The 27,490-nt window shown below is 37.0% G+C and overlaps 1 protein-coding gene across 14 annotated transcripts in view; it reads left to right on the top strand.

Moving 5' to 3' along the window:
• Nucleotides 1-27,490, top strand: part of Stau2 (staufen double-stranded RNA binding protein 2) — a 311,629-nt gene that overhangs the window by 126,513 nt on the left and 157,626 nt on the right. For all 14 annotated transcript variants that reach the window (XM_076835703.1, XM_076835702.1, XM_076835711.1 and 11 more), the window contains 2 exons: nt 312-449; nt 10,510-10,641. In XM_076835703.1, coding sequence (XP_076691818.1) covers nt 312-449; nt 10,510-10,641 — 270 coding nt within the window. The remainder of the gene's footprint in view (nt 1-311; nt 450-10,509; nt 10,642-27,490) is intronic.

The raw sequence follows: 27,490 nt of genomic DNA, 5'->3' as shown, positions 1-27,490 counted from the left end.
GCTCTCACATTCTTTTTTGTGAATACGAAGTTGTGAAGCAACTATACCATACTGAAGAATTGAATCGATTTTTTAAGACATGGTTGAGCCAATTTATTTATAAGACCTGTAAGTCTAAATCCCATAAAAGCCTTATTTATGGGTATATTTTATGATTTGCCTTCATAAATCTTCATAAATGACTCTTGTTTACCTTCTGCAGTCACACTTTAGGGGTATAGAGATAGAGGGGAGAACGATGGTTTCTTTAATGATCCAATAACAAGTTTTCTAGGCTTATTTTGAAATTTTTTTCTTTAATTATTTTGTAGGCTGGACCAGAATATGGTCAAGGAATGAACCCCATTAGTCGCCTGGCTCAAATTCAACAGGCCAAAAAAGAAAAGGAACCAGATTATGTTTTGCTTTCAGAAAGAGGAATGCCTCGACGTCGAGAATTTGTGATGCAGGTATTTCTAACCTTTATATTAAAAACTGATAAAGCTATTGAAAACATTTAGAAATCCTCAGGTTGGAATAGAGATATGGGGGAAAGACAAACTAGAACTTGATAGCAGAAAATAAAGTGATGTTTACATTTGAACTTGTAAACCTGTCAACTTGATGGATACATATTAGTGTCAAGGACATGTTAGAATAGACAAGATGAGTTTTTGACGGGCCTGTGAGTTCACACGGGTTATGTACCCAGAGTTTATCATTTAATGTCTATCTTTTAATTTTATGTTACATTTTGCAGCCAGAGTCCATTAACTGCTGGGAATTGGAGACAAATGGAATTAGAAACAAAATTTAGAAGAATGGATGTAATAGATGGAGCAAGGCCAAAATCATGAATTCATGGGCTATCAGGGAAATTAGTTAGGACAGTGAGCTGCCTACCTAACCATTGTGGGGACTAAGGGATTCAGAATTGCTTGAGTGATCTAATTGCTGCATTGTGCAGCCAAGAAATTTGAAGGATGCTTACCTTATGTGTTGGTAGATGGTGGGGACTGGGAATGAGGTGGAATGCTTAAAATACCCTCCTTTTCAAATTTTATCTATCCAGTCTTTATTAAAACCATGGTCTTGAAATCTTGGTTTTAATATTTTATTTGTATTTGCAGTTAATATTCAGTACATTATCATTGTGAAGTGTTTTTTTTTTAAACTTTCATTGCATTTTTTAAAAATTTTTATTGTTGGTTCTTCAAAACATTACATAGTTCTTGACATATCATATTTCACACTTTGATTCAAGTGGGTTATGAACTCCCATTTTTACCCCGTATGCATATTGCAGAATCACATCGGTTACACATCCACTGATTTACATATTGCCATACTAGTGTCTGTTGTATTCTGCTGCCTTTCCTATCCTCTACTATCCTCCCTCCTCTTCCCTCCCCTCCCATCTTCTCTCTCTACCCCATCTACTGTAATCCATTTCTCCCCCTTGTTTTTTTTTCCCCTTTCCCCTCACTTCCTCTTGTATGTAATTTTGTATAACCCTGAGGGTCTCCTTCAATTTCCATGCAATTTCCCTTTTTAAAGGTTTTGTAAAACTCTGCTGTATACCCATCCGGTCCTGGGCTTTTCTTAGTTGGTAGTCTTTTGATAAAAGGCTTCTTCTATTTCCTCAATTGATATTGGTCTGTTTAGATTGTCTATATACTACTGACTCAATCTGGGCAGATCATATGACTTAAGAAATTTATCGATGCCTTCACTATCTTCTGTTTTATTGGAGTATAAGGATTCAAAATAATTTCTAATTATCTTCTGTTTTCTGAAATGTCTGTTGTGATATTGCCTTTTTTATCCCGTATGCTAGTAATTTGAGTTCTCTCTCTTCTTCTCTTCGTTAGCATGGCTAAGGGTCTGTCGATCTTATTTATTTTTTCAAAGAACCAACTTTTAGTTTTGTTAATTTTTTCAATTGTTTTTTTGGTTTCGATTTCATTAATTTCAGCTCTGATTTTAATTATTTCTTGCCTTCTACTTTTGCTGTTGTTTTGCTCTTCTTTTTCTAGGATTTTGAGATGAAGTGTGAGATGGTTTATTTGTTGTTTTTTTTTTTTTTTTTTAAGGAATGAACTCCAAACAATGAATTTTCCTCTTAGAACTGCTTTCATTGTGTCCCATAGATTCCGATATGTTGTGTCTGTGTTTTCGTTTATCTCTAAGAATTTTTAAATTTCCTCCTTGATGTCTTCTATAACCCATTGATCATTCAGTAACCTATTGTTCATTCTCCAAGTGATGCATGATTTTTCCTTCCTTCTTTTATCGTTGATTTCCAGTTTCATTCCATTATGATCAGATAAGATGCATGGTATTATCTCTACTCCTTTATAATGTCTAAGAGTTGCCCTGTGACATAATATATGATCTATTTTTGAGAAGGATCCATGTGCTGCTGAGAAAAAAGTGTAACTGCTTGATGTTGGGTGGTATATTCTATATATGTCAATTAAGTCTAGGTTATTAATTGTGTTATTGAGTTCTATAGTTTCTTTATTCAGCTTTTGTTTAGAAGTTCTGTCCAGTGGTGAGAGAGGTGTGTTGAAGTCTCCCATAATTATTGTATGGTGGTCTATTAGACTCTTGAACTTGAGAAGAGTTTGTTTGATGAACATAGCTGCACCATTGTTTGGGGCATATATATTTATGATTGTTATGTCTTGTTGGTGTATGGTTCCCTTGAGCAGTATGTAGTGTCCCTCTTTATCCCTTTTGATTAACTTTGGCTTGAAATCTATTTTATTTGATATGAGTATGGACACTCCTGCTTGTTTCTGAAGTCCATATGAGTGATATGATTTTTCCCAACTTTTCACCTTCCTATCAAATGCGTCTCCTGTAGGCAGCATATTGTTGAATCTTTTTTTTTTTTTTTTTTTGATCCATTCTACTAGCCTGTGTCTCTTAATTGGTGAGTTTAAGCCATTAACATTTAGGGTTATTATTGAGATATGGATTGTTCTTCCAGCCATATTTGTTTATTTATGTTACTTAACATGCTTTGTTTTTTGTGTTTGATTATTTTTTCCCCTTTTCTGTACTACTTCCCACTGTTGGTTTTCATTGTTATTTTCCATTTCCTCTTCCTGTAATGTTTTGCTGAGGATGTTTTGAAGAGATGGTTTTCTAGCTGCAAATTCTTTTAACTTTTGTTTATCATCGAAGGTTTTAATTTCATCTTCCATCCTGAAGCTTAATTTCGCTGAATACACAATTCTTGGTTGGAACCCATTTTCTTTCAGCATTTGAAATATGTTGTTCCAGGATCTTCTAGCTTTCAGAGTCTGTGTTGAAAGATCAGCTGTTATCCTGATTGGTTTACCCCTAAATGTAATCTACTTCCTTTCTGTTGTAGCTTTTAAAATTCTCTCCTTATTCTGTGTGTTGGGCATCTTCATTATAATGTGTCTAGGTGTGGATCTCTTATGATTTTGCAAATTCAGCGTCCTGTAGGCTTCTAGGATTTGGGATTCTGTCTCATTCTTCAAGTCTGGGAAGTTTTCTCATGTTATTTCATTGAACAGATTATTCATTCCTTTGGTTTGGACTTCTATACCTTCCTGAATCCCAATGACTCTTAAGTTTGGTCTCTTTATGTTATCCCATATTTCTTGGATGTTCTGCTCATGGTTTCTTAACAGTCTCGCTGAGCTGTCTATGTTCTTTTCAAGTTGAAATACTTTTTCTTCATTGTCTGATGTTCTGTCTTCTAAGTGTTCTACTCTGCTGGTAGTATTCTCATTTGAGTTTTTAATTTGGTTAATTGCTTCCTGCATTTCTAGGATTTCTGTTTGTTTGTTTTTTATAACCTCTATCTCCCTGTATAGTTGATCTTTTGCTTCTTGGATTTGTGTATGTAATTCATTGTCGCAGTGATCTTTCATTGTCTGATTGCTGTCTAATGTCTTCTTTGAGACTCCAGATCATCTGAAGCATGTATATCCTGAATTCTTTATCTGACATTCCATCTGCTGCAGATATTACCTCTTCTAACGTTGAATTGACCTGCATTGCATGTGGTCCTTTCTTTCCTTGTCTTTTCATACTGCTCGCGTTTCTTTCTGCTTGGTGAAACGATTGTGTTATTGAATTTTCCCCCTATATATTTATATTGCTCTTGTATAGTTGCAACGTCTCCCTTTTTTGGAGAAAGACAATGTTAACAGTTCTCAATATCAATAGTACATCATCTAAGCACACGTTTTCCTTATTACTACATTTATAGCTAGACTTTATGTCTACAAATATTGGTTACGATTATCGTTTACAAATATAGTCATTAGTTTCATGAAAGGCATACCATTTCTGGTAGCTTGAAGAAACTGGATTTCAGGTGTAGGATGTTATGTTCATGGGGAAAGGAGTGAGGGTATGGGGTTAATCTAAGTTAGTAACTTTGGAGAGCTCTAACCAATAGATGGGTAATTTATGGAAGAATGTATAGATTCAAATTCCTATCTGTATTTATAAGATTACCCTACTTAAGAATAGTAAAATTTAGGGGGTTGCAAGTGGGATAGGGGGAGTAGGAGGGAGGAAAACAGATAACAAGGAAAGGGAGAGAAAAGAGCGCAGGAAGAAGAAAATACGAGAAAAAAGAAAAGGAATAAAAAGGGGGAAGGGAGGTGGGGCATATGCAGTTCCTCTATAGTATATTATTCTGGTGATTCAGTTGTTAAAAGACTTTTTTCGTGTACAATTTTTGGTTTCACATATGTTGAGGTTGCGAAGACCCGAGGCGGAAGGGTAGAGGAGACTGGGTGAATGGCTGAAAAGAGAGAGAGGAGAGAAAAAGAAAGAAAAAAAGAAAAAAAAATGTCTCTCAGAACTCTGTTTTCATTTCTTCCAGTTGGTGGCATTGTCTATTCCTAGCTTGAGTCTCTGGGTTCAGGATGGTGGTGGTAGTCAGTGTGAGAGGATTTGAGCTTCCACCTGTGGCCTCTCTACTCTTATTCTCTGAGATGTTACCCAGGTGCCTGATCCGCTGCAGAACCGCACTGGTAGCCAAGCCAGTCAACCGGTTGGTGGGTTTTAAGGGTTGGTGGGATTTTCCAAGATGAGTTCCATCAGGTTTTCTCACAAGGTGTTTGATGAGGTGGGGGTGTTGGGGAAACCTTATGTTTGTCAAGAGCCCCATCAGGTGACCGCACGGGTAGGCGGCAGGGCCCCTCCTCCAGTTGGAGTGGTCTGTGTACCTCACCGGCGGGAGGCTGGGCTCCTCCATCTGGGGAGGTCTGTCTACCGCTCAGGCGAGTTGCTGGGCCTGTTCTCCAGGTCGCAGGTCTGCCTATTGTGCAGGCGCGTTCAGCGGGTGGGCCCTTCCTCCAATTAGGGTGATCTTTCAACTAGGCTGGCAGGCCGCTGGGCCCCTTCTCCAGGACCCGCGGTCTGCCTACCTTGCGGGCGGTGGCTGGGCCCTTCCACCAGTTGGGGTGATGTGTCTACCACGCTGGCGGGCTGATGGGCCTGTTCTCCCAGTCGGTCCCAGGTCGGCCTACCTTGCAGGCGTGGGCGGCGGCTCTGTGAAGTGTTTTTTTAAAGTGGCATGTGGCTAATGAAGCTTTCTCTCTCTCTTTTTTTCTTTTTTTGTACAAAACATAGTGACATCTGGTAACACAATTCAACTTTTGATTTGTGGATCACCTGTTCAATTGATTTTTCTTTTCTAGCAACTTAAAAAAAATGAATAAGACAAATTTATAAGAATCCATTATATATTCTAAGATGTGAGCCCTTGGGAGTTATGTGGCATTTCAAATGTCATCCTCTGTGTTGTGACTATCATTTTTTAATAGTGCTTTTTTAATAAAAGAAGTAATTTTAAATGCAATCAGTCTTCCTTTATTTTAGCTTTATAATAAGTCTAAAGAGCCAGATAAATAAGTGCTCTCATCTCTTTCGCCATAGGATCTTGGCTATTTTTAGCACATTGCATTACTGAATAAATTTTGTAATCAGCTTGTCAAAATCATAAAAGTATTTGTGGAGTTTTGACTGGAATTCATTGAATTTATATGTCAATTTAAAGAGAAATGATAATCGTTGTACTACTATTTTCTTCAATCCATGAACATGGCATAATCATTCTAATAGGATTTACTCATTAATCATTATTGTTTGCTGTGTACATTCCCTACACTTCCTAGGTCTCTGGTTTTCATTTAGTGTGAATAGAATCTTTTAATATTTTTCATTTTCTACTTGAATGTTGACGGAATATAGGAATACAGTTGGTTTTGGTATATTGACATTTTTATACAGAGAGCTTTTTGGATTCTCATTCTTAAATTTACTTGTAGGTTTTCTTGGATTTCTTATAAGTGACTGTAAATAATGACATTTCCCCTGTCTAATTCTTTATCTTATTTTTTTATTGCTCTGTTCAGGATTTGTAGTAATGTTAAATACTAGAAATGACAAGGCATTGTTTTCTTGTTTCTCATCCAAAATATCATCATATCATCACCTTCTTCTTCTTCTTCCTTCTTCCTTCTTCCTTTCTTCTTTACTAGGGATTACCACCGAGCTATACTTCCAGCCCGTTTTATTTTCTATTTTGAGACAGGGTCTTGATAAGTTGCTGTGGACCTTGTTAAGTTGCCCAGGCTGACTTTGAACTTGTGATCCTCTTGCCTCAGCTTCCTGTGTAGCTGGGATTACAGGCATATGTCCCTGTGCCCAGCTCTAATCTTTAAGTTTCCACATTAAGTACAGTGTTAGATGAGGTCTGCTGTATATTTTTTGTAAAATTCCCTTCATCATATTAAGGAAATTTTCTTCTTTTCCTAGTTTGCTAATAGTTTCCATCATGAGTAAAGGTTGGATTTTGAATTTTATCAAAAACTTTTTTTTCATTTATTACGATGATCAAATTGGTTTGTCTCTTCATCCTGTTATATAGTACATTCCTTTGATTGCTTTTGTTTGCCTTTCACATATTCACATATCGCCCTCCTCCTCCACCGCCCCCTTGTCCCCCCTTATACATGCCAGGCAAATGCTTAACCATTTCTTTAGTAGTTATGCAGTTCTATTCAGTTATAGACTCTTTCTGTGGAATTTTGGTAACTTGTATTGTTGAACAGCTTTTCCATTTTATCTAAATAGTTTTTTAAAATAAAAAATGATTCTTATGGTTTTATGGACAGAAGCTGTGGTAATTTCCCTTTTCATTCTTACTTGTGTCTTTCTCTCTCTTTTATTCCTTGATCAGTCTTACTTGGTTTATCATTTTAACTTTTTAAGGAAACCAGCTTTTGGCTTTTTAAGCTTCTCTATTGTATTTTGTTTTTCATTTCTTTAATTTTTGCTCTTGTATTTATTCTTATGTTTTCTCAGTTTGATTTTGCATGTTTGGAACTTCTTGAGATGGATGTTATGTCATTTTATGCCCTTCTTTAATCTATTATGACTACACATTTCTTCTAGATCCTGCTGCATCCTTCAAGTTTTGATATATTTTATTGTTTATTTAAAATGCTTTCTAATTTCTATTGGAATTTCATCTTTTACCCATGGATTATTTAGAATTGCATTTTTTCATTTTCTCAGTTGTGGTTAACTTTTTATCTCTGAGATTACTGAATAAAAACAAATCCCACTATAGTTGTATATTTTCTCTGTCTCTGTGTCTCCTTGTAATTCTGATTTCTAACTTAATTTTTATATTTGTATTATCTATTTGCACATGCATCTTTTAAACAGCATTGCCCAACTCAGAAAATGTTCATGTGAATGTAAGATGACTCTTGTATATGTAAATATATGTATGTTTGCAACACATGTGTGTTTAAATTACTCACAAAATAAAACTGTGGAATAGTTTGCTGTTTACTGAGTAATTGTGATTGATTTAATAGTATGTTGATATGGATTATTTTGTTTGTTTACTATATATAAATGTTCATTTTTTTTTGTTTAACTTCTTTTTCTTTTTCTTTTTTATTATTGGTTGTTCAAAACATTACAGAGCTCTTGACATATCATATTTCATACATTAGATTCAAGTGGGTTATGAACTCCCATTTTTACCCCAAATACAGATTGCAGAATCACATCGGTTACACATCCACATTTTTACATAATGCCATATTAGTGACTGTAGTATTCTGCTACCTTTCCTATCCTCAACTATCCCCCCTCCCCTCCCATCTTCTCTCTCTACCCCATCTACTGTAATTCATTTCTCTCCTTGTTTATTTTCCAATTCCCCTCACAACCTCTTATATGTAATTTTGTATAACAATGAGGGTCTCCTTCCATTTCCATGCAATTTCCCTTTTCTCTCCCTTTCCTTCCCACCACATGTCTCTGTTTAATGTTAATCTTATCCTCCTGATCTTCCTCCCTGCTCTTTTCTTAGTTGCTCTCATTATATCAAAGAAGACATTTGGCATTTGTTTTTTAAGGATTGGCTAGCTTCACTTAGCATAATCGGTTCTAGTACCATCCATTTCCCTGCAAATTCCATGATTTTGTCATTTTTTAGTGCTGTATAATACTCCATGGTGTATAAATGCCACATTTTTTTTATCCATTCGTCTATTGAAGGGCAACTGGGTTGGTTCCACAGTCTAGCAATTGTGAATTGTGCTGTTATGAACATTGATGTGGCACTATTTCTGTAGTACACTCTTTTAAGGTCTTCAGGGAATAGTCCGAGAAGGGCAATAGCTGGATCAAATGGTGGTTCCATTCCCAGCTTTCCCAGGAATCTCCATACTGCTTTCCAAATTGGCCGCACCAATTTGCAGTCCCACCAGCAATGTACAAGAGTACCCTTTTCCCCACATCCTCGCCAGCACTTGTTGTTTGACTTCAGAATGGCTGCCAATCTTAGTGGAATGAGATGGTATCTTAGGGTGGTTTTGATTTGCATTTCTCTGACTGCTAGAGATGGTGAGCATTTTTTCACATACTTGTTGATTGATTGTATGTCCTCCTTTGAGAAGTGTCTATTCAGGTCCTTGGCCCATTTGTTGATTGGGTTATTTGTTAACTTATTGTCTAATTTTTTGAGTTCTTTGTATAGTCTGGATATTAGGTCTCTATCTGAAGTGTGAGGAGTAAAAATTTGTTCCCATGATGTAGGCTCCCTATTTACCTCTCTTATTGTTTCTCTTGCTGAGAAAAAACTTTTTAGTTTAAGTAAGTCCCATTTGTTGATTCTTGTTATTAACTCTTGTGCTATGGGTGTCCTATTAAGGAATTTGGAGCCTGACCCCACAATATGTAGATCGGAGCCAACTTTTTCTTCTATCAGATGCAGTGTCTCTGATTTGATATTAAGCTCCTTGATCCATTTTGAGTTAACTTTTGTGCATGGCGAGAGGAAGGGATTCAGTTTCATTTTGTTGCATATGGATTTCCAATTTTCCCAACACCATTTGTTGAAGATGCTATCCTTCCTCCATTGCATGCTTTTAGCCCCTTTATCAAATATAAGATAGTTGTAACTTTGTGGATTGGTCTGTGTCCTCTATTCTGTACCATTGGTCCACCCGCCTGTTTTGGTACCAGTACCATGCTGTTTTTGTTACTATTGCTCTGTAATATAGTTTGAAATCCGGAATCGCTATACCACCTGATTCACACTTCCTGCTTAGAATTATAAATGTTCATTTTTTAATTTTGGTACTGGGAATTGAATCCAGGAATGCTTTACCATCAAGCTATATCCCCCCCACCCAGCCTTTTATATTTTTATTTTGAGACAGGGTCTCACTAAGTTGCTGAGGACCCACTAAGTTGCTGAGGCTAACCTCAAACTTGCTATCCTCCTGCCTTAGTCTCCCAAGTTGCTTGGATAACAGGCATATACCACTACACCTGACTTCTTGTTTAATTTGCAAAGGAATACTATAAGGTAGTTAATATTATTCCTGCTTTACTAATGATGAACCTGAGGCTTATAGATGTTAAATAATTCGCACTAGTTTATACAGCCAGGAAATAGTAGAATAATTTCATATCTCAATCTAACTTAAACAGTCTTTATTCTTAACCACCATATTATATTAACCCTTGTGTGTTAATTCTTTTCTAAACTATTTAATAAAATCTTTGTAAACTTGCAATGCAATTTGAATATTGGTTTAAATGACATCAATATGGATTTCAACCTTTTCAGTTCATTAATTGAAATAAAGAATACTAAATGTGTAATAAGCAACATGAACTCTATGCTAAGATATAAATCTGATTTTCCTGCTTGTCTAAATAATACAAGTTTACTGCTTAAAAATAAAATAATATATCAATTTGTAAGGCAATAAAATGTCCTCTATAAGACTGCTCTCCAGGATAACCCACCATTTTTCTGTATTTTTTTTGTGTGTGTGTACTTTCATTTATATCTATAAAATAGTGGGATTTATCTTCCTATTTTGTTTTGGACTGAGCTTTTTATTTTTGAATATTAGAGTGGAATACAATGCTTTATAATGTAAGGATTTCCTGTTTGTCAACACCCTTATTATTAACTTCTTTCTTTAATTTTATCAGGTCAAGATAGGCAATGAAGTTGCTACTGGAACAGGGCCTAATAAAAAGATAGCCAAAAAAAATGCTGCAGAAGCAATGCTGTTACAACTTGGTTATAAAGCATCCACTAGTCTTCAAGATCAACTTGACAAGGTAAGAATAAAGCTTACATGCCTGTGTGCTTTCTGTCAGAATATTAAAGTGATTAACAAATTCTGATTATGACTAGTATTAAAGTAGGTGTCAGTTTTTTTTCTGAGGCAGTGCTCTATCTTTATATAAGACAGATATTCCAGGTGTAAAATAACATCTATTTAAGGGGTAAGATGAAATATTAGTTAGTATTTATAATCTTACAATTAGGTAATAATAAAAATTTTTATATGATTGTACATAGTCTGTAATATTAGTTGAATAATTTTTAACTTATTGAATGACTGTTTTTGTCAGTTAATTGTTTTTGTCTATAGACGTAGTCTTAATCTGCACCTTTTAAAAACAGAGGTTTTAGCCTTTATTTTGGGAATTAAGCTGAAAACACAGAAATAAGAATTCTGACGTATCCCTTTAGGGTAAGAACTATATTAGACAGACACTCTATAAAGTGATTTTTCTGTTTACTTTAAATTTAAAGATAAACTCAGAGGGTATTTGTTTCTGCCAAGACCTGTGTTCATGGTCCCCAATTTCTTCTACAGCAGTTAATGACATCATTAACACGTACCTCTGTTGCAAGAGATGCACAGAACCCTGAATTCAGGGTTTGGCAGATAACTTGGTGAGAGTTGGCTTAATTTTATTTTGCATTAACTTATTTTATCTATGCATATGTAGAAATTATTCAATGTTTTATTTATATGGAAATTCATAATGAAACAGGCCTAATAAGTACTTTTATAAAACTGATATGCTTTTGATCAGGCCTTTCTTACATAAGGATTCTGTTTCAGAGATATCTTTAGTTTCTCCATAAACAAATTTATGAAGTTTAGAATAAGAAATAAAGTTATCTGTTAAAAAATATTTAACTTTATGTTTCCTTTTGAGGCAGCCATGATTCTTTTAATGATTAAAAAATCATTTGTGTAGTATTGCTAGCAATTTCTATTTTGTTTTTATAACCTGGCTAGTTAATGCTTTTTTTTCTTTTAAAAGTATTTGTAACGTGAAACCTAACATATGTTCCAGTTTCTGTAGATCTTATATTGTATATATGTTGTTTTAACTTAACACATTTGTATTGACTTAAAACTGGTGAGTAATTTATAAAAATATGTCAAAATACATCTCTTCACAGACACTTATTTATACATTAAGTGAAAGAAAACAAGACAAAAATCAGCATTAATTTTATTAATTAATTTTATTTATTTGAAAAACATTTCTTGCATACAAGCTGTATTAGGGTTCTCCAGAGAACCAACCACATACATACATGCACATATACAAACACTCAGAGGGATTTATTTTAAGAAATTGGCCCATTTGATTGTGGAGGGTATTATAGTCTGGTTAGATAGGCTGGCAGGCTGGAGACTCAGGAAAGAAAGTGTTCCAGTTCCAGTCCAAAGGCAATCTGCTGGGAAATTCCCTTTTGCTCCAGGAGAGCAGCTTTTTGTTCTACTCAGGCTTTCAACTGATAATATGAACCCCATTCTTATGTGGAAGGGCAGTCAACTCTATTTAAAAGGCCCCAATTTAAATAAATGTAAATGTCATCCCCAAACTCTCAGAGAAACACTTAGAATAAATTTTGACCAATTATCTGGTCACTATGACTCCACAAGTTAACACATAAAATTAACCATTACACCCATTAAAACTAAAGATAACAGGGTTACTGAATCTTGGTGTTTACACTCAAGGAATGAACCATTAGATGTTGGGAGTGAGGGGTTTGGATCATAAAACAAACGTTGTATACTGGAACCTAGGGTACACGGGGATGAGTCTGGAAAGTCAGGAAAAGTTGAGGCCACCATTTTTATATGAAGTAAAGAGCTTGAAGAGTCATTCAAGTCTTGAACATGAAAATGAAATGATCTAGTTTGCATTCTTCAAAAGATAATTTGTAAATAATGTGGAAAATGGATTTGGTTAGGGTGAGGCTGAAGGCAGAGAGGCCAGCCAGTAGGCATGTAGAGTTGTTTCCTCAAGAGATACTGAAGGCCTGGCTCAGTGGCATACACCTTTAATCTTAGTGGCTCTGGAGGCTGAGGTAGGAGGATCAAGAAGAGTTTAAAGCTAGTCTCAGCAATGGTGAGGTGTATACACAACTCAGTGAGACCCTATCTCTAAATAAAACACAAAATAGAGCTGGGGATGTGGTGGAGTGTCTCTGAGTTCAATCCCTGGTGCCACTCCCCTCCTCCCCCACCAAAAAGAGATACCAAGGGTCTAAACTAACACTGTGGTGGCAGAAAGGAGAGGGGAAAGACCCCAGAGATATCTCAGCAGTGTAATTGGTACATGATGTGAGTAGCAGATAAGATTCATGAAGGATGGACGAGGAAGGAGGGGAAAGGAATATCTGCAAAAATGAGGATTGGAGAAAGACTGAAAGCACTAGGTGGTAGTCATATGTTGCAGAGAAATCAAATAAATAAGTACTGAATATTTTGATTTGTCAACAGATCTTTGGTATGGCAAAAACAATTTTAAAAACCTGCAAAGCCGTTTTTTTTTTTTTTAAATAGGTATTATACATCCATGGTTAAAAGAATTGAAACAATAGATTAAACAAACAAATCAAACATCTTCTCATAGTCCCAAGGGCATCTCCCACTGTGAGTGTGTATTTGTATAGCATTCAGGATAGTGTCTAAGATACATTAAACACTCCATAAGGGCTTGATAAATAAAAATAAAATACATATCCTTATAGGTATATTCTATGCTTATACGTTAATATACCCCCACTTAAAAAATTCAGATTATTGATGTGCGCTTCAGTGAAATTTGACAAATAGATAATATTTACTCCTATCTACTCACCACCACAATTAAGACCTTTAGCATTTCTTGCACTTCCTTAAATTCCTTAATGCTTTATAAAATTAACCTGATCCCTTACATTCATCCTTTGGTCAAGCAGTGATCTGATTTCTGTTCCTTTTTGCCTTTTGCAGAATATTAAACAATTAAACCATACATTATATAGTTATTTTGTGTCTACTTCTTATTTCTTGGCATGATGTTTTTTCCCACATTTTTATTGGTACATTATATTTGTACATATTGATGGGATTTATTGTTACATATTCATTCATGAATACAATATAACAACATAATTTGGCCAATATCACTCCCCAGTATTTCCCATTCCTATCCTTCACCCCTTAGTCCCTTTCTTCTACTGATCTGTCTTTGATTTTACTTCCCCTTTTCCTCTCTAACTTTCATATACAAGAGAAAACATATAACCCTTAACTTTCTGAGTTTGATGTATTACACTTAACATGATGGTCTTTACTTCCATCCATTTTCCTGCAAATGCCATAATTTTATTTTTCTTGCTGAATAATTCAAAACTCTATTTTGTGTGTGTATATATCACATTTTCTTTATCCATCCATTCATTCATAGATGGAGACTTAGGCTGGTTTTGTAGTTTCACTATTATGAATTGTGCTGCTATAAAATGAGTATGCATGTATCTTACTGTATGAGATGTCTTTAATTCTTCAGGGTAAAGACTGAGAAGTGGTATAGCTGGATATATGGTGGTTCCATGCCTAGTCTTTTGAGGAGCCTTCAAACTGATTTCCACAGCAGTTGTACTAATTTACAGTTCTAATAACAATGTAAAAGTGTTTCTTTTTCTCCACATCCTCTCCAGCATTTATTATTATTTGTATTATTGATGACTGCCACTCTAACTGGTGTGAGATGAAATCTCATTTTAGTTTTGATTTGCATTTCCCTCATTGCTAATGGTGTTGAACATTTTTTTACATGTATTTGTTGGCCATTCATTTATAGTTCTTTTGAGAAGTATCTGTTTAATTCATTAGATTTAACATAATGCTTTTGAAAGTTATCTACCTCACATTTATCATTAGTTTGATCCTATTATAAAGCAGTTATAAACATTCACTTAGCAAATCTTTGTACATGTTTCTCTGTTATATCCTATATATATGCATTCATTTAATAAGTTTGTATTTAATCTTATAAGAAATTATGAAGCTGTTTTTCCAAAGAGGCTGTACTATTTTACATTCCTACCAGCAATATTTGAAAATTCAACTTGCTCCACATCCTCTCTAGCTCTTGTTGGTATCATTTTGTGTGTGTGTGTGTGTGTGTGTATGTGTGTGTGTGTGTCGGGAGGCTGGTATGCCTTGTGCATGTGAGGCAAGCCTTCTAAGAACTGATCCACCATCACTTTTTAATTACTATTTTTTTTTAGTTGTAGTTGGACACAATATCTTTATTTATTTTTTTAAATGTGGTGCTGAGGATTGAACCTAGCTCCTCGCACATGCTAGGTGAGCTCTCTACTGCTGAGCCACAACCCCAGCCCCTTACCACCATCACTTTTGATGGTGGTTTGGTCATGCTGTCTCTGGAGATATGTATGTGTGTGTGTACGCATAATTTTTTTTAAATTAAAATTTTTTTTTTATTTTTGGTACTGGGAATTTGCCGCAGTCTGGCTGGGCACAAGATCACGAGCCACTCAAACAGGAACAAACTTTATTTTTGAAATAGCCGCCAATACCATGTACGCGCCCGGGAAGATTCCCGGTCCACACACGCGGCGTTCCCCCGGTTTCCTCCCGGAACCCCAGAGCAAGTTCCTCCCCTGGAATTCCCTCCTAGTGCACTTTCCCAACCAATGGGAACTCTCCAGGAGTCCCGCAGCAGGCCAAGGTAAACAGCAGGAGTCCGGTATCCATATGAATGTAATTTTTAACATAATCATATCATCTCAATGGCTAGCTGGCATCACCTTTGTGGCTCTTAGCATCTCCCCCCTTCTGTTTAATTAAGCAACAAGCAATGTGGCTAGGGACCGTGCCTGTTAGGTTTGTCCAATTCAACATATGGTCTTACCCGTCATCGGAAAACTGAACTTTAGGCGTCAGCCTCCTGTCTTAGGTTGATACCACTGCAACTGGATCATACCCATCACTGACTACCAGTCCAGCATATAGCCATACTTGTGGATAGGTCTATGCACCAGTGGGGGGGTGAGGTTCTTTGCCTCACCTCTGTTGGCCCCCAGATTTGGCCTTGGTGCCAGTGGGGGGGTGAGGTTCTGTTGGCCCCCAAAATTAGACCATCACTAGTAGAAGGGAGGAGGATACAGAAATGCCACGACACCAAATCAATTGACGGCTCCTTAGGGAAAATTGTATCACTGGTGATACATCAGCAAAGATACGCCAGCATTACCATAATTCACTGCATCAACAGATAGATCACAGTGCATACAAGTGATACATAGTCCAGGCAAGTTCTGTAAGCAGTTCAAAGTGGAGGAATCTATCAATATGTCCATTTCCTCCCAAGATAAATCGACTCATTGATTGAGCATTACTTGTTAAGTTATTATTCATTGATGTATCAGTTTATACAGTTTGTTGTGATAATTATCGAAGAAGTTGTAGTCTGGTTTCATCTTTGTCTTCACCGGCACTGGGATGAAAATAGGAATTTTGACAATGATGTTAAAAAAAAAAATGTAACATTTCAACAGGTACTAAGAAAACATTTTGTAGAACAATTTACATTATCCTGAACAGAATTATTAAATATAATGAAAAGGAAAGATGAAAGTAAACAAACAGATCTGTTAACCTGCTTATTTGTACACATATTAAAATAATCTTTAACAGCTGTTTACCCAATTTAAATTAAACCATTAAAATCACGTGAATAATAAAAAAATTTGGATCCATTTATTCATGAGCACTCCTCATATATGATATATATGGACATACGCACATACAGACATACAACACAAAACAGAAGTATGCACACATAACATACAACACATAAGACAATAGTAAAGGCCTTGTAGCTTTATCTAGGTGAAATCTCCATTGCAATGTTAAAAACTCCACAGTCAAAAAATAAAACTGATCAGAAAAACATTAACCTAGGTCTGTATGAGCTCAAAAATAAAATAGAACTTTATGATGTGGGAAAAAGCAATAATAAAATAGATATTGAAAAAAGCATCCTGGTTAATCACTGTCGCAGATGTAAGAATAGCCAAGCTGGAGTTCTGGATATCAGCTGTAATGGATTTCAGTCAAATCATCTTCTTTTTGGTTTGTAGAAACTGTTTTAGTTAACCTCTCTGGAATCCAAATCTGCTGCTGTTCTCCCTGTGGAAAAACACAGAGCCCCGACTCCAGACAATCACTGGGTCAGGACCTTTCCATTGTCCTGTTAGAATATCCTTCCAAAGTACCTTAGGCTTATGTACATTTTTTGGATTCAAATGTCTTTCCGCAGCACTAAGCCCTGATGAATCCAAATTTAAAAAGTTTAGAGTAAAAAGGGTTATTTTAAGTTTATCTTTGGGGGATATATACCCCTTTCCAATTCCCTCCTTTTGTTTTAATAAGTACATTTTAATAGTTTGATGAGCTCTTTCAACTATGCCTTGTCCCTGTGGATTGTATGGAATTCCTGTTATGTGAGTAATGCCAAATGATGAGCAAAATTGTTTAAAAGAGGTAGAAGCATAACCAGGACCGTTATCTGTTTTTAACTGTTTTGGAACGCCCACAGTGGCAAAATTTTGTAAGCAATGAGCTATAACATCTTTAGTTTTTTCTCCGGCATGAAGGGAGCCCATCAAAAATCTGGAAGAAGTATCAACTGTAACATGCAAATATTTTAATTTTCCAAATTCTGGCAAGTGTGTGACGTCCATCTGCCAAATATGGTTAGGTATCAGTCCTCTAGGATTGACTCCAAGATTAACTTGTGGTAAAAATGTCACACAATTTTGACATTGTTTTATTATATGTCTGGCTTGTTCTTTAGTTATTTTAAAACGCTTTTGTAAAGTATTAGCATTGATATGGAACCTTTTATGAAAATTTATAGCTTCTTCTATTGTGGAGGAAATATGTATGTCATGTGTAGATTTATCTGCTAATTCATTGCCCAAACTAAGGGCTCCAGGCAATCCTGTTTGTGCCCTGATATGTCCTATAAAGAATGGATCTTTTCTGTCCCAGATTAGACTTTGTATAGTGGAAAACAAAGAGAAAATAGTAGAAGAAGGGGAAATCCTACCAGCATCTTTAAGGGATACTATAGCATTAACTACATACTGACTATCAGAAAATAAATTAAATACAGAATCTTTAAACATCATAAAAGCTTGTAATACTGCATTAAGCTCTACCTTTTGAGCTGATTGTTTGGGTACTAAAAATGTAAAAGTTTGATCAGGGGTAACTACTGCTGCTGCTGTACCATTATTTGACCCATCAGTGAATATATTTGGAGCATTTATGATAGGGGTCTTTTTTGTCATTTTTGGAAAAACTACAGGATGTTTAGACCAAAAAGACAACAAAGGATTAGATGGTAAGTGATTATCAAATGAAACATTAGATTTACACATGATTATTGCCCAAGTATTTAACTCATTAGCTAACTCATCAATTTGATCCATAGTATATGGAGTAATAATTTTATTGGGAGAAATCCCAAGCACTCCCTTTGCTGCTTTTATTCCTTTGAGTATTAATTGTCCTACAGCCTCAGGATATCTAGTAAGAATAGTATTAGGAGAATAAGATAAATGTATCCACAATAATGGACCTTCTTGCCAAAATACTCCTGTAGGAATATTTTTTGTTGGTAGTACAATAAATAATAAAGGCAAACATATCAATTCTATCCAAGTGCATATTTTCCATATATGTTTCAATGATTTTTAATGCCTTTCTTGCTTCAGGCATTAACATGCGGGGTGAATTTGGATCTGATGGACCTTTTAGGATATCAAATAAAGGTCCTAGCTCTCCTGTTGGTATGCCTAGATAAGGCCGTATTCAGTTTATGTCTCCCTATAACTTTTGAAAGTCATTAAGTGATTTGAGTTGATCTACTCGTATTTGAATTTTTGGTGGACGGACCATGGTTGAGGATAACAGAACTCCTAGATAATTAATTGGAAGATTTAATTGTACTTTATCTATTGCTATCTCTAGATTTTAACCTTTTAATAAATTTGTAAGTGTGGCATAACATTCTAGCAATGTGTTTTTATCTTTATGTGCCAATAACATATCATCCATATAGTGAAATATTTGTAGTTCAGGATTTTGATTTCTAAGTGGTTGGATTGCTTTGTTAACATAAATTTGACACATAGTTGGACTATTAGCCATCCCCTGAGGGAGTACTTTCCATTCATATCTCTGATCAGGACCTTCATGATTTAGTGCAGGGATAGTAAATGCAAAATGTGGACTATCCTCAGGATGAATTGGAATTGAAAAAAAACAATCTTTAATATCTATAGCTAAAACATACCAGGTTTTTGGTAAAGCAGACAATTGGGGAATCCCTGATTGAGCAGGTCCCATAATAACCATCTCATTATTAATGGCTCTTAAATCTTGTAATAATCTCCATTTACCATATTTCTTTTTAATGACAAAAATGGTAGTATTATGGGGAGATACGGAAGGTTGTATATGTCCCTCCGCTAATTGTTGTTTGACCAGGTCATGGGCTACTTGTATCTTTTCTTTAGTCAAGGGCCACTGAGGAACCCACACTGGTCTGATTTCCAAGTAATTTTGATTGTCTCAGTGGCCCTTGTTGAAAACCCAATCCATGTCTATTTATTTCTTGATCTATTTGAATTGGTGCTGTCATACCTTGTTCTTGTTCTCTTAATCTTTTTTCTTTTCTAAAGCCTTGTCTAGCCCTAGTAGTGGGCGCATTAGGATTGATGTTATTTGTTAACGTCAAACCTAATTGATCTAGGACATCTCGTCCCCATAAATTTATAGGAAGATGATCCAATACATAGGGCTGTATAGTTCCTTCACATCCTTCAGGATCCTTCCAATCTAATACCATTGCACTTCTGTGGGGATTAGTTGCCACTCCTAGGCCTCGAAGCGTTTGAGTGGCTTGTTGTAATGGCCAATATTTTGGCCATTTTTGACGAGATATGATGCTGAGGTCCGCACCTGTGTCCAGCAGCCCATTAAAGTCATGTCCTTGAATATTTAGTTTTAGCATGGGGCAAGAATCTAAATTTAAAGACAGCATAGCCCAATCTACACCTGTGGAGCCCAATCCCCTGGTACCTCTTTCTACAGTACGACTGGAAAATTTATCATGTAGGCTGGGTACTATTAATAACTGTGCTATTCTATCTCCTGGTGAAATTACTGATATACCTCTTGGAGAACTAGCTATAATTTTTATTTCACCTTCATAATCGGGATCAATTACCCCAGGACTTATCATAAGTCCTTTTAGTGTAGAAGAACTGCGTCCCCATAATAAGCCTACTGTTCCTTGGGGAAGAGGTCCTTTTACTCCTGTGGGAATGATTTGAACTCCCATCTCTGGAGTTAGTACTGCTCTGGCTGTGGTGCAGATGTCCAACCCTGTGCTCCCTCTGGTTTGTCTGATGAGGGATTTAATGGATAATGTGTCGTGGGCACTACCTTGATGGTGCTGCTGGATTCCTCCATTGCCCCGTATATTTGTGGTTTTGGGCCCCGGAGCATTGGGCCCTCCAGTCCGTTTTTTGGCAATGGAGCCTGATGCCTTTCTCCACGATATCGTGGGTAAACACTTGGTCCTTGTCCGTTTTTTGATAACGGAGTGCCCTCTATGGTGGTTTGAGAATGGTATTCATTAGCCCAATGTCTCCCTCTACGGCATCGTGGGCAAATACCTGGTATTCTATTCCTTTGATACCTAGCTTTGTTAAACCCTCCTCCTATGGGGCAACTCCTTTTAAAATGTCCTGTTTGATTACAATTGTAGCATGTTTTTGGCCTGGCATCTAAAGCCTGTTGTACTGCTGCTAAGACTTGCCCTTGTTCATTAATGTCTCTACATAATTTAATATATGTGTTTAAATCTTCATGTTTCCATGGTCTAATGACCTCTCTGCAGCAACGATTTGCTTGGTCATAAGCCAGTTGTTTTATAAATGGCATTGCCTGTTCTGATCTCCAAATATTCTAGAAGCTGTCTGAATAAGCCTATCTACAAATTCAGCGTAAAGTTCATTAGTTCCTTGTATTACCTTAGATAACTGTCCTTGTAAATCCCCATGCCCCTGTAAAGTTTTCCATGCCGTAACCGCATCTACAGCAATTTGTGCGTATACACCAGGATCATGTTCAATTTGTTGCCGTTGACCCTCATAAGGTCCCTTTCCTAACAACATTTCTAGATTTCTTTGAGGGTAACCAGCTGCTGAATTTCGCCTAGCTGTCTCCATGCAAAATTCCTCATTGGCAACCTTCCATAACAAATATTGTCCTCCATTTAGCACAGATCAACACATGTTAGCCCAATCTGCTGGTGTCATGTCCAAGTTGGTAATAGATTCGACCATACTTATGGTGAAGGGTGCTTGCGGGCCATAGGTTGTTACAGCCTCCTTTAATTGCTTCACTGTTTTGAAATCTAAAGCACGGTGAATTCGTTGCCCTCCTGCTTGCTCAAGTACAGGGCATGCTAATCTTTGGGATCCTGCCTCAGGATTTTGTCCATCAACTACGGGAGTTGAGGGCCGCTCAGCTGTAGGTGGAGCTGTTGGTTGAATTACGCCCTCTGGTGATAGAATGGAGTTAGTAGCAGCCTCCTGTTGTAATTCCCCGCCTGATGGTTGTTTTTCTTCTAAGCTTTCTTTCTTCAAATTTTCCTCTGACTAGCTGGAGAGACCTTCTCTTTTGCTTGACCTGACATGTTTTCTACCACAGTCTGGACCTCTAATAATTTACTTAACAGTCTTTCGGTTTGTTTTTTACTAGTTTCTAATCTACTATAAAAGTAACGCAACCCAATAAGATAACATAAAACAAAACCGAAACAGAATGAAACAAAAACGGAGCAAAGAATAGTTGTGTCAATTTTCTCTTTCTCAGGGCCGAACAACTTCAAACTTTGAGCCAACCATTTTTTCCAGTTTGCCTGAGAAAATTCTAGGGATAGGCAGCTTGAAACAAAAACAAAATAAATCAAAAGAAGAACACATTGTTTTTTGAAATGGTCACCCATTCTGTCGCCTTCCCTCAGGGGCGAGCAATTTTACTCACCTCCAAGCTTCAGACGTCCCCCGCTCGGGCCACCAATTGCCGCAGTCTGGCTGGGCACAAGATCATGAGCCACTCAAACAGGAACAAACTTTATTTTTGAAATAGCAGCCAATACCACGTACGCGCCAGGGAAGATTCCCGATCCACACACGCGGCGTTCTCCCGTTTCCTCCCGGAACCCCAGAGCAAGTTCCTCCCCCAGAATTGGCTCCTACTGCACTTTCCCAACCAATGGGAACTCTCCAGGAGTCCCGCAGCAGGCCGAGGTAAACAGCAGGAGTCCGATATCCATATGAATGTAATTTTTAACATAATCATATCATCTCAATGGCTAGCTGGCATCACCTTTCAATCAAAAATGCCATGCATCGTATTAATTGGCTGTGGCTCTTAACAGGAATTGAACTCAGGGGTGTTTCACCCCTGAGCCACATCTCCAGTTCTTTTTATTTTGAGATGAGGGCTTGCTAAGTTGCTGAGACTAGTCTCAAACTTGTGATCCTTTTTCTTCAGCCTTCCAAATCTCTGGAATTATAGTTGTGCACCACCACACCACCATGTCTGGATCTTTGGATATTTTTAATTGGTGCATTATAATTATACATAATAGTGGGATTCATTGTGACATATTTATACATGCACATAACATAATTTGGTCAGTTTTATTCTTTAGTACATCTTCCTCTGCTCCCTTCCTGTCTTACTCTGGTCTGTTTGGATTTTAGTGTGTATTTCTCTAGTAATAATGTTGAGTGTTTATTATCATGTGCTTGTTTATTCCTTGAAGTGTATGTTCAAAATGTTTGCCTTTTAAAAGAATGAGATGGTTTGCTTTCTTATTTACAATAGTTTTTAAGAATACTGAGTCTTCTGATCCATGAACAAGATTATTTCTCCATTAGTTTAGATTTTTGGAAATCTGTCCCTTATTCCATATTTTTCCCCAAAGAAATTGCATGTATGGGCTGGGATTATGGCTCAGTGGTAGAGTGCTCACCTAACACGTATGAGGCCCTGGGTTCGATCCTCAGCACCACATATTAAGTCAATGAATAAAATAAAGTTATTGTGTCAACTACAACTAAAAAGTATTTTTTAAAAAAGAAATTGTGTGCACATTTCTTATGTTTATCCTGTTTATTTCAGATTAGATTTCAGCCATTTATGTCTGCTAAGAGAGTTACAACTTGTTCAGTCTGGAACCTGCTGTTCAGATTCTAGATTTTGATTGATGTTTTCTTCTGTTGTTTCTCTGTGTGTGGTGTGTGATGTGGGGTGTGTGTGTGTGTGTGTGTGTGTGTCTGGGGGGGAAGGAATTGGATTATTAATTTAGAGATATTTTGAGAAAGAAAAGAATTTGCTCTTCTGATCAATCTGACATGTTTAAATAGGAACCTTACAAAGCAGTTTCATTAGTGTTAGGGGAGAAATCGGAGAGCAGTAGACTTGGGATCAGTTGAAGATGAAGAGTTAATCACAGTAAATGTAACCTAATATTTAAATGTCTTTGGCCATTAGTAGAAGGAAAGGGAATAAGAAATGAGGCTGGGTATGGTGGCCCACACATCTAATCCAGGCCATCTGTGAAACTTAGGGAAAGCCTGTCTCAAAATTTTAAAAAGAATTGGAGATTAGTACAGTGATACAGCACCAGGGGTTCAATCCCCAGGACCACCCCATTCCAAAACCTCCAGAAAAAGAAAATTAAAAAAAAAAAGGAGGCACAAAATGGTAAATATATTTTTACCAACTTCAATGGAGCTCTCAAATGCATGGGAATGTGTATTTTTCTAATCAACTTTCATATATCATAGAGTAGGGACCATTTATCATGAATGGTTAGAAGCTACAAATGTAAATGACATCAGTTTGTAAGGTTTAGCAGCCTCTAGAATATTGGACATGGAAGCAAACAGTTGACCTGTTGATGGGGATTTGAGGATGAGTCAACAGAAGGACAAAGGAGTAAATAGTTAAGAACTAGAAGGGACATGTCAGATATGGGATCCAAGCAAGGCAGATAATAAGCTAGAAGTAGTGAGAGAGACTGGAAAAGTCAAAGACTCAGAGGACTGAATGAAATTAATTACAAATGTTTATAGAAATAAAGGAAATGATTGAGGTATAAAATAGAAGAGTTACAGGAAGTGAAATTTGGGAGATGAGCTGCTGAGTTTTCTCTTTCTAGGACATGGTTTGTCTAGTGAGGGATCTAATGGATAATGTGCCCTGGCACTACCCTGATGGTGTTGCTGGGTTCCTCCAGTGCCCCGTATATTTGTGGTCATGGGCCCTGGAGCATTGGGCCCCCCTGTCCGTTTTTTGGCAGTGGAGCCCGATGCCTTTCTCCACGATATCGTGGGTAAACACCTGGTCCTTGTCTGTTTTTTGATAAAGGAGTACCCTCTATGGTGGTTTGAGAACAGCATTCATTAGCCCAGTGTCTCCCTCTACGGCATTGTGGGCAAATACCCGGTATTCTACCCCTTTGATACCTAGTATTGTTAAACCCTCCTCCTATGGGGTAATTCCCTTTAAAATGTCCTGTTTGTTCACAATTGTAGCATGTTTTTGGCCTGGCATCTAAAGCCTGTTGTACTGCAGCTTCCAAGACTTACCCTTATTCATTAATGTCTCTACATAATTTAATATATGTGTTTAAATCTCCATGTTTCCATGGTCTAATGGTCTCCTTGCACCATCTGTTCGCTTGTTCATAGGCTAGCTGTTTAATTAATGGCATTGCTTGTTCTGTATCCCCAAAAACTCTGGTAGCTGTTTGAATAAGCCTATCTACAAATTCAGCATAAGGTTCATTAACTCCTTGTATTATTTTAGATAATTGACCTTGTAAATCTCCATGTCCTTGTAAAGTCTTCCATGTCCTAACCGCATCTACAGCAATTTGTGAGTATAAGGCAGGATCATATGCAATTTGTTGCTGCTGACCCTCATAAGGTCCCTTTCCTAACAACATATCTAGATTTCTCTGAGGATAATCTGCTGCTGCATTTTGCCTAGCCATCTCCATGCTAAATTCCTCATTGGCAACCTTCCATAACAGGTATTGTCCTCCATTTAGCACAGCTTTACACATACTAGTCCAATCTGCTGGCGTCATGTTCAAATTGGTAATGGATTCGACCATGCTTACAGTGAAGGATGCTTGAGGACCATAGGTTGTTACAGCCTCTTTTAGCTGCTTTACTGTTTTGAAATCTAAAGCATGGTGAATTCACTGCCCTCCTGCCTGCTCAAATACAGGGCATGCTAATGTTTGAGGTCCTGTCTCAGGATCCCATCTATCAACTATGGGGGTTGGGGGCCTCCCAGCATATGGAGGTGGAGCTGTTGGTTGGACACTTATGCCCTCTGGTGATAGAAAGGTGTTAGTAGCAGTCTCCTGTTGTAACTTTTCCCCTGACGGCTTTTTCTGCTCAAAACTTTCTTCCCCTTGCTGACTATCTCGAGAGGCCTCCTCTTTTACTTGATCTAAAATGTCTTCTCCTTGACTAAGTAAACAAGATTGTACCAACGTCTATAACAGTAATGTGTCAACTTGCAGAGTTCCTGGGCTTTCCTTTTCTATCCTTTTTAAATCTTCAACGTATGCCCTAATTGTTCTTGATATTACTAGGGTGCCTCCTTCCTCTAACAATTTACTTAACATTTTTTCGATTTGTTTTTTACTAATTTTTAATTCCATATTTCCGTGACATAGATACCCCTCACTAAGATAATGCAAAACAAAACCAAGAAAAAATGAAACAAAAATGGAACAAAAATTCATTATGACAGCCTTTCTATCCTCCTGAAATGTACATTCATCCTTTCTTCCCTATCTGTTCCTCAGACGCAAATAGTTTTTCCTCAGATGTGAGCGGTTTTTCTTCCATCTCACCCATCTCCAGGGACAGGCAACTTAAAACAAAAGCGAAACAAAATGAAAGAAGAATCTTAAAATGGCTACCCATCCTCTCGCCCTGCCCTCAGGGGCGGCAGTTTACCTTATCACTTACTGTCAGTCATTCCGTGTGGGTCGCCAAATGCCACAGTCTGGCTGGGCACAATTCACGAGCCACTTATCAAGCAGGAACGAACTTTATTTTTAGAATGCACATGAGCTCATCAGGAATTCCCTCAGAGTCCAACTGCCACCATCGGCTCTTCTAGCGAGCACCTCAACCTGCATGCTTCCCGCCCTTGAGGCTGATTGGCTGGGTCGCGTGGGCAGAGCCAAAAGAATCCCCCAATGCGCAGCTTCGTGGTCTGAAAAGGCAGGGAAACAGCCCAATGAGCGTCACTGCAGAGGAGCCAATCAGCTGGACGTTTGCTGGGGCCACGGTGAGCCAATCAGCTGGAAGTTTGCTGGGGCTGCTTCTGGCTGTGGCTCTCAACAATTAATAATCACTTTGACTTTGTCCCTGTTGACTTTATTTCCTCATATTCTCCTAAAAGGGTGAGAAATTTCAATATTAGACATAGCTCTCAGATGAAAATTGTTACTTTACTGTTTCAAATATATAGTTAAAATAAAAAAGCAAGGTAAAGGACAGAGAAATTAATACAATTGTGTAATAGGTTTTTTTTTTTAAATTCTACATTTTAAAAATATAATTTATTCATTTGGAAAGTCTTGACAGAGTCCTGAGGCTAATTGTGGAACTGCTCTAGAATTCCTGAAACAAATATTTTTCTAAGAACTTAAATAGTGTTAGTTGTTCAATAAGTGCAAACAGTGTTGGAGCTATTTTTTTTTTAATATTTATTTTTTAGTTGTAGTTGAACACAGCACCTTTATTTATTTATTTTTATGTGGTGCTGAGGATCGAACCCAGGACCCTGCACATGCTAGGTGAGTGCTCTACTCGTGAGCCACAACCTCAGCCCCTGTTGGAGCTATTAATAAAATTAAATGTAAAGAAAGAATGAAAAAAAATATTGAATATATTTTCTTTCTGCTCACAAGGTTTTTATACTGATAACAATTTTTAGTGGTTTTTCAAAATCTTTTAAAATTTCTGACATCTTTGGAGGGATCTGCTTCTCCATCAGAGTGCTATTTATCTGCAAATAGTCCCTTTCCATTGAGGCCACCTTTGCACATTTCCGTTAGTTTCAAACTCTGTTCTTTATCCCAGTGTCTGTCTTTTTTTTTTTTTTTTAATATTTTTTTAGTGGTTGATGTACCTTTTAATTAATTAATTTATTTATATGTGATGTGAGAACCTCACACATGCTAGGCAAGTGCTCTGCCACTGAGCCACAACCCCAGCCCCTCTATCTTCTCTTTCTTAGATGCACAGTTCACACTTAATCCATGCTTTCTATTCATTTTTTTCTTCAGCTTTTTCTTTTGGAAAAGGTACTAACTAGTATGATTACTGTTTTCTCAAAAAACTCTGTTTGACATCCTAACACTTTTACATGTTAGCTGTATAACCTCAAACTAACTATTGAGCCTCTCTAACCCTAGCTTATCTCTTTCTCTGTGAAGTTGAATATTAATATCATCTTACCAGATTTTTGTGAGAATGAAAATGAGATGATCTCTATCAATGTAAAATACCTAGTGCATTACCAACCATACTTAAGTGTCTTAAGTGTCAGCCTATTTTGTTATACAGCAATTTTTGTCCTTTGAAGGATGCCTGTGTTAGCATTTTGTAGTAGAAGATTACAGTAGTGATCTTGCAGGTGTGAAGTACAGAAGAAGACAGGATTTGTGT

This window comes from Callospermophilus lateralis, chromosome 16 (genome assembly GCF_048772815.1).
Source record: "Callospermophilus lateralis isolate mCalLat2 chromosome 16, mCalLat2.hap1, whole genome shotgun sequence".
NCBI lineage: Eukaryota > Metazoa > Chordata > Mammalia > Rodentia > Sciuridae > Callospermophilus > Callospermophilus lateralis.
Note: the sequence above shows the minus strand (reverse complement) of the source record. Positions and strands in the feature narration are given on the sequence as shown.